Raw genomic sequence first — 8,402 nt, 5'->3', positions numbered from 1 at the left:
GGAACCAGAGAGGTAATTCAATTAGACTAAAAACATAATAGGAGTTAGACAGGAGTTAGAAATGTGTTGTAAGAATATTCTAAGGAGCATGTGTTGCGCATCAAAGGGAACAAGCTGAGGGGAAAGGAACTAGGAATGTGGAGGTAACGCACTATTCGGTCAGCAGATGGCGCTACAGAACCCCCTAAGCTCAAGCGGCAGCGCAGCACTTCTGCACATGTGCACATGTAGGGAAAGAGAAGGGGACAGGCTCACAGGAAATCAGTGCAAATACTCAGTGCGTGTGGGAGAGACTCGCACACAGGGAAATGTCTGCCCTGAGACGCAACAAAAGCCAGAAGATCCCAGTCATGAAGGAGGCTGCACGAATGTTGAAGGGACTGCACTGAGCTGTGAGGGCTCGGGAGAGCAGTTGCCCCGCGTGTTTTCTGTTCCGGTTGCCTTTAGGCTTCCAGTCCCAGTGGCTGAGGTGGAACCCCACTTGTGGCTCAGCAATGTTCTCTCTCAAGCAACCCAAACCTTCATTTAGATCCTACCTTCTGCCTCCTCAGGTGAGTGCCTCAGAGATTGTCTCCTCCTAGATTTCAACTCCCAGCAACCTTAGCCAGCCTGGTGGGAGTTGCAGCAGAGTTGGAATTGGACTCCTTTTGGTGTGGCATGACATCCCTGGCAGGGTAAAGAGCTCTGTTCACCCCCAGTCTGACTTTATTTTGCAAGCTGTGGCTGCTTAGTGTTATATTTTAGTTTCAGGATGCTGGGAGTTGTAGTTCACTGATAGCACTATGAGAATGGCAGGTTTACGCACGCACCTGTCTATTTGCACCCAGACTAAGCGTGCATTGTTTATCTCATTTATGCAGCAAGAAGACAAACTAAATCCAGAGACAAAGATAAAAAAGCTGAAAGCGGTCCTTCTGCCAGGTGAGTGACGGTAAGATGTATGTGCCCATGTAAGTATGCTAATGTGACACACACACGCCCAACCTGTAGCACCCTGTCTATGTAGGAATGCTGGGACGTGTAGTTCAGAAGTAGGGTGTTTATTCACATTGTATTCTTTGGAAATTGCCCTGAGGGCACACAGTGTAAATGTGTGCCAATAGCTTTCTTCAAAGGGTTTGCCCATAAATTACATTGTGCTATGAGCTGATCCTATAAACTTCATTATGTCTTATGGGCACTTCGAATTAAATTGATTTCTTCTCTTTTATTGGCCGGTTAGAAGCATCAAGCATTACGGCGGGGTTAATACAAGCCGATGCAGAAATGGTCTGACATTTGTGCAACCCCATTCATTGAAATGGAATGCGAGGGCAGGCGTTGCTCCTCCGCTGGAGAGAAATCATGGCATTTTCTCTTTATTTTGCAACCCCCCTAACTTTGCCTCCTAGGGATCGTTGTTGGGGGAGGGGACCTATTAGGAAATCTACCCATGAAGACTGGCACTTGTACAACCCAATGGCAATTGCACACTGAAATTGTGAAAGTTTTCTTCCCTCGTATAAAGCCGAGTAATAGTTATTACTTTGTGTCCCATCATTACACATTTGGTCCCTTGCTCTTTTTCCTTTTAGACTGTAAGCTCTATTGTGCAGGCTCCTTTTTTCCTCGTAGTAATTGGCCACATTTATCTCTATGTTCAGTATCTACACTATTGTACAGCTCCGAGGAATCTGTTAGCACTTTATAATACGTTTTAATAACAATATTACTTGTGGCAATAACTGCTGTCAGCATTGGAAGTACTACTGTATGAAAAACGACATGGTGAATTTAATGAGGGAAGAACAGACAGGGTGCTTAATGACATGCCCATGACTTGCCTTAGTTTAAGTCTAGCAGTTGAACCTGTGCAATGCTGCACTTACTTGGTGCTCTTTAGGGCAAGGTGTCATGGCGATGCTGCATTGGCTTGATCTACATACATTGCTACGTTGATGTATTTCTGATTTAGATGCTTTTTAGAATCCCTTAGGCTTGTTTAGTCCATTTGAAAGATCTAAAAATCATTAAACATGATATAAAATTTGTGCCAGTGACTATGCTAGGTACTCGTGCACTCCTGTTCTAGAAGATAACTTCATTCTCGTGCAAAAGGGGGTCTCTGGATTTTCCAGCAACTACAGCCCTCTTCTGATCCCTTGCATGCAAATCAGTGTCTGGGGCATGCGCAGAAAACGCAAGTGGGCCAGTGTAGCAAGCACCATAGTGAGACACTGCTAATCTGTCTATGCCCAAAGCACTGATTTGCATCCCTGGAAAAAGAGTTTTAAGATTGGGTACAGCTGAGCTTTGGCCATCTCTCTGATATGCAAAAAGGCTATTTCTGCTTATTTGGTGTTAGTTAACATTGAACCTAAATAGCTGTAAATGTATAGGATCTGTTATCCAAAGACATCTCATCTAGAAAGCTCTGAAATATGGGAATGCCATTTCTATTGTGCCCTATAACAATTCTTAATTTTTGACTGATTCAGTTTTACTAATAAGGCAGTACCTTGTAGTCAATTATAACTTAGCTGAACTAAATTAGTTTTTTTATTTGTAGCCTTATGGCATGTTGTTTCACATTAAAGAAAGCTCCCTTATCCAGAAGACCCCAGGTTGCAGGTATTCTGGATAATAGATCCCATATATAGTGCCCAGTGTAATATAGCTGTTGCCAAAACAAAGAAGTAGGAATGTCCGTTCCCATGCACCATATACACTTAGAACTGTGACCCTTGTTGTTGCAGTGATAAAATAAAAGTAATTTGTCTTTATCTATATGATCTACTAGCATGGACCTCACAGGGTCTGGAAGTGCATATGCTTGCAATAAGCTTGTGTTATAGAACTAAAATTGTAACAATGCTGTGGAATGCTGGTAGGGACTGCAGGGGGGGGGGTTCAGGATTTTAGCCTTCAATCTGGAGTGCCAAGCCCATTGGTCATGCTGCAGTTCAGGGCAGTGTGCTTTTTTTTTTTTTTTTTTTTTGCAATTTTCACTTTGCCACCACTTTGTAATCGAGCCCTTCTGTGTTGCAATACTACTATTCCCAGCATTCCTTCCAGTATGTGACCTTTCAAGGCAATGGTGGGATTTGTAGTTCTGAATGGCAGGTGTGTAAAGGATTCTTACCGCTTACATGAAGTATAAGTGGCTTTAATCTGATTTAATGCTGGCTTCTTTGCACGCACCATGAGTATAGTTGTAGTGTTCATCTGTCGGTCCTTTTAAGAAACTCATGTGAACTTGAGATTGGTCACTGGGCTTTGCAGTTGGATACTTATGTGGCCAGTCTGAAGCCTTGTCACTTCTAGTTGGTCTGTTAGTAGTACACACTGTTTTTGTGAATAGCGTGAGTATTTTTTTTTATTTGTATGCAGATCTCACCTCCTCCACAATTTGCAGTGGTTTACTGCAGCATTTTTTGCACTTAGTAGCTGCAGACACTTAACCACAGTTCCCCTTTACACCTTGTAGCAAAGTACCACATTTTTAATGCTTGGAAAATAAAGTTAGCGTGCAATGCACTGGCTCATAATATTTCTGTAGTAGAGGCTGTAAAGCTGGCCAAAGACGCAAAGATCTGATCGTACGAATCGAGGATTCGTACGATTTTCGGACCGTGTGTGGAGAGTCCCGTCATTTTTCGTCCGGCGGAGATCGGTCGTTTGGTCGATCGGACAGGTTAGAAAATTTCTGTCGGCTGCCGATAATATCGCTGCGTGTATTGCCGATCATACGATTTTCAGTGGGAGACTGTCACTAGCTTTGGTTGGACATAGATATTGTACGATTGCTGTCAGGGGGAGAACATTGCTGATCTGTTCTTTTACTAATCTGACTGGTAAGACTTTGATTGGAATGGTTAGTGGCGGGTCGGGAGATGGGAAAGTCCGATCGTACGATGATTTGTACGATCGGATCTTTGCATCTATGGCCAGCTTTATGCCAACCTATTAGCCAGATAACTTGTGTGTCTTACTCTGATGGAACTTCCATTGGAGGCATTTCACATGCTCAGTTGCTTTGATTTAATATAAGTTATTTGTAATACTTCTTCTGCAGGGGCAGAAGGTATCGTAGATATCTGCTTCAAAGTCCAATCTGTCTTCCCCTTTTCACTCCAATCTGTGAGGCATCTGCAAAGAGGCCACTTAATGACTTTTGTTACTCAACCTTTTAAGCTCCTCTAAAGGCTACAGCCCCTCTTAAAGGGTTTGTTCACCTTCAATCACTTTTTTTCAGTTCATTTGGTTTCAGATTTAATATTGAAGTGTAAAGTTTTATTTTTCACCTTCTAAAGGAGCTCTGGGAGGGGGTCACCGACTCTTTAACTGTTTTAAATTGATACATTTAGTTTGTATCTTGTCTTTCAGTCGATTTCCTGAGTTTCGTTAAAGGCAGCTGTTAGAATTGATACAATAGTTGCTACTATTCCACAGATACGGCTGAGGAATGTATCAACTAATTGTATCAACTAAATGTAGCAAATTGTAACCGTTCAGAATCACTGAGCTGCCAGACTGAAACACCAGAGACATGAACATTAAACTTTAAACAAAATTTTAGGAAAACTGTATAAAATTAAAGATGGAAAGTAATTGAAAAAAAGTCTTTGTTTATGGTGAATAATCTGAAAAAAGTGTTTGTAAGGTGAACAACCCCTTTAAGTAAATAATAGTCAGGGGGTTTAATAGGTAAGATATTAATGACCTTTGTAATGTGACCTGAGGCCGCACACTGCTTTTCAAGTCTGTGCAGTGACTCGTCTGTATATACATAACTTGTTTGGCATTATGGGATTTGGGACATTGCCATATTGGTAATTATTTGCTCTTTCTTGTCACTGAAGATAACCGATTCCTGAGACGGAAGCAAATACAGAAAAAGCAAATGCTTTCTCTCCTAGCCTGCTACAAATCAACATAACTGATACAGTTGTAGCAAAAAATAAAAAATGGGTTGCTGATTGGTTGTTAAGGCAACTACATTTGTGCAGTTTAGCACCTATGATTGTAAATGAACAGTACGGAGAGTAGGGATGCACCGAATCTACTATTTTAGATTCAGCCGAACCCCCGAATCCTTCGCGAAAGATTCGCCCGAATACCGAACCGGATCCTAATTTGCATATGCATATTAATTAGGGGTGGGAAGGGAGAAACATTTTTTACTTCCTTGTTTTTTGGCAAAATATCACGTAATTTCCCTCTCCATCCCTAATTTGCATATGCAAATTAGGATTCAGATTTGGTTCGGCCAGGCAGAAGGATTCGGCCGAATCCTGCTGAAAAACGCCGAATCCCGAACCGAAGCCTGGATTTGGTGCATCCCTAACGGAGAGTAGTACAAAAAATGCTTTCTGGTTTCCCAATTCTATATATCTTTGGGTTTTTTTCAAGTCCTTTTATTTCCTTTAAAAGCAGTATGTTACTGCTATACAGCTAATTGTGGCATCAAGCCAAGTTCACTCACAGATCAGTGTAACGAAGTTTTGGAACGATTGTTCTATAGCACAACTGTTACTAGGGGAGACTGCAGTCATGTTGGCTGGCTAGGCAACTTATAAAGGAGTCTGTACTCTTTATCTAAGGTTTGCATGAATGCTTGTCACTAGTTATGAGTAAAAATTTTCACCAGGTTTCACAGCGAAAAAGACGCCCATAGACTCCAATGGATGAAAAAAGTTGTAGATATCAAAAAAATCTGTTGTCAATTCATTTGGCAAATCTTTGCCATTTTGCTAATTTTTTGCCAAAGAGAAATGGGTCAAATTTTCCCATCACTACATTACTTAGCATTGTGGGTATTTACAACAAAACTGGCAGGGCTATGACACACTGGGAAATGCATGCAAAAACATACGTTTTTTCTGGTTATACAAACACTCAAGTTATTTATCCTTTTTCATCTCCAGACACATGTCCTGTGATACAGGCTCACTGGTAAAAGAAGCCTCATGGCTGCTCTGGGCTTTAACATATTTCTTCATTGTGTCAGTGGTAAAGTAGGGAATTTTATGGAATAACATAGTAGGTAAAGTGTAGATGTCTCCATCCAGGTTTATAAATGACCATTCATTTTTCATGCCCAGATTCTTCAATAAAAGCTGGCAGAATTCTCATATATTATGCAAACACACACACACTTGCTTATTTGTTTTCTCATGAATCCTTATCATAACATTTCTACAGTTTCACATTTAGGTGCACAGAAGGAAGCTGTGCAGTGTAAAGGGCGGGGCAGATGAAAGGCCAATAATTATTTGCAGTTTTTCTACATTTTTCCACAAACATTAATTCCATCCAAGTTAAACAGATGGGGAAGATTATATTGGTACTATGTTGTATTTTTTCAAGCTGTTTCACCCTTCACGGTTTTGTTTTTTCATATAAATGGTAGGATGAGAATATCCACTGCTGATGGTTAAATAGTATATTTAAAGTTTTCAGCACTATCTATCTAAACACTTTCCTGCCTATCTAAACATTTTTTTTAGAATATTCTGGTTCTGTTTAAGAGATAGTAACTCTTCTTTTAATCATTCTCTCTTACTGTTAGGCCACAGATGTGATGTGTATGTCCTTCTCACAGATCTTCTTACAGATCTGATGGGCTTGAAATTATAGTATGCAAGTTATAATATGCAGAGAGTAATTTCTGTGTATCCTTCTTATGGAGGGTACACTTTATTTTCATAGTAGGCAGAGTCCTACCATTTCAGATTTTTATCTGTGGATATCCGGAATTGTAACCTGTTGTAAAGATTGCCCAGTAAGAGGATGTTCACACAATTTGGGCTCCAACACACTGAGCCATATCAGGAGGATATCTAGGGGGACTCATCATGAATGCACCTCATTGCTGCTCTGATGGGGTCCTTTTCTATGCTGCCCAATAGATATCAGATAGAGCTCTGGGAGGCTGTCTTGAGGGTCACAATAAACTAATAAGCTTATCTTGCGGTGCCCATCTGTTCTGTAAGTATATTGTTTGACTGAACAGTTCTGTGTGAACAATTAGCACTGTATTACTAAATAAATTCACTGTGCATCACTCCATAATAGGCAAGGATTCTATGAAGGTGAAAAAAATGTATTCACATTTCTTAAAATCAAATGGGAGTATATGATGCTCTTAATACTTAAGGTTTGAAATTTGCTCTTTAGCAAAGTGATATCGGTATTTAGCATTCAGTCTGGCTTTCAAGTGCCTTTTGTTGCTCTCCCCCTGTTTTGTCATGTTAAAGCTTTGGTATGATAAACAGCTCTGCAGCAGTGTGAAATTAGCATGAGGACAATAGTGGCCTGTCACTCCAACCGATTCCAATTATGTTTGGGATACTGGAGTGCTGTAAGATGAAGGGTCAGCCAAGGGAAGGCCCCAGTGAAAGTATAACAGCTGCACAGAGATTGACTGGCATTCTTTTAACTGGGTAAAGTGATTACAAACTGCAAAAGAGACAGCTTCTGGAAAATGCAAAAACATTTAACACTTTACACTTTGTAACACTACTAGATGTGTAAATGTTTTCAAATTATGAAAGCTATAATACAGTGATGGCATTTCTGTACAGTCCTACCATTTCTGACTCACGGAAAACGTGTGTATTATTTAGTGAATAAAGTACCCCCTCTTGTAAAATATAAGGATATTATAAGTTACCGAGGAGTTTCATGACTATATAAAAACACGAGGCCGAAGGCCGAGTGTTTTTATACAGGTCATGGAACTCCGAGGTAACTTCTAATATCCTCATATTTTACAACTGGGGGTACTTTATTTATTATAATACACAAATTTCAGTGAGTCATGTGACAGAAATTACATCAGAACTCACCGTTTATAACTGATGACATCAGAACTCACCGTTTATAAGGATATAATTTACAGGATATTCATGACTTTTGTGTATTATAAAAAAATAAAGTACCACCTTTTGTCAAATATGAGGGTACTAGAAGTTATTTCTGAGTTCCATGATCTTTATAAAAGGTATATGTTCATGGAACTCCTCAATGACTTACTTTATGCTCAATATATATACTCTAGAGTATATAGAGGAAAGTCACTCTTCATTGTGCTGTTTACTTTGAGGATTGTGTTCTCTTTCTTTTGTAAGATAAAGGAAGAAGTAAGAAGACTCGAATATACTTTTTTCCCAGCAGGGCCCTCTGTCTAATTCTGGAACCCTTATGAGATCTGCATAAATAAATGATGAATCTCAGCTTATACAATATTAATGAGGAATTAAAAGCACTGTTTATATTTAATATTTTTTCTCCAGATGGCTTCTAAAGGGTCTACAATTTGGAAATGCTATTATGTTAGCAGTGAACAAACGTTACTTTAGTTTGTTAATGTATGTAAACATCTGGTTGTTTGGCAGTTTAGGGACTGGTCAGACTGCATC

The 8,402-nt window shown here is 39.9% G+C and overlaps 1 protein-coding gene across 1 annotated transcript in view; it reads left to right on the top strand.

Moving 5' to 3' along the window:
• Nucleotides 1-273: 273 nt before the first annotated feature.
• mtmr10.S (myotubularin related protein 10 S homeolog) overlaps nucleotides 274-8,402 on the top strand; it is a 46,239-nt gene continuing 38,110 nt past the window's right edge. Inside the window, 2 exon segments of the mRNA NM_001095007.1 lie at nucleotides 274-551; nucleotides 861-921. Coding sequence (NP_001088476.1) covers nucleotides 495-551; nucleotides 861-921 — 118 coding nt within the window. The 5' untranslated portion in view covers nucleotides 274-494.

Source organism: Xenopus laevis, chromosome 3S, assembly GCF_017654675.1.
Source record: "Xenopus laevis strain J_2021 chromosome 3S, Xenopus_laevis_v10.1, whole genome shotgun sequence".
Classification (NCBI taxonomy): Eukaryota; Metazoa; Chordata; class Amphibia; order Anura; family Pipidae; genus Xenopus; species Xenopus laevis.
Note: the sequence above shows the minus strand (reverse complement) of the source record. Positions and strands in the feature narration are given on the sequence as shown.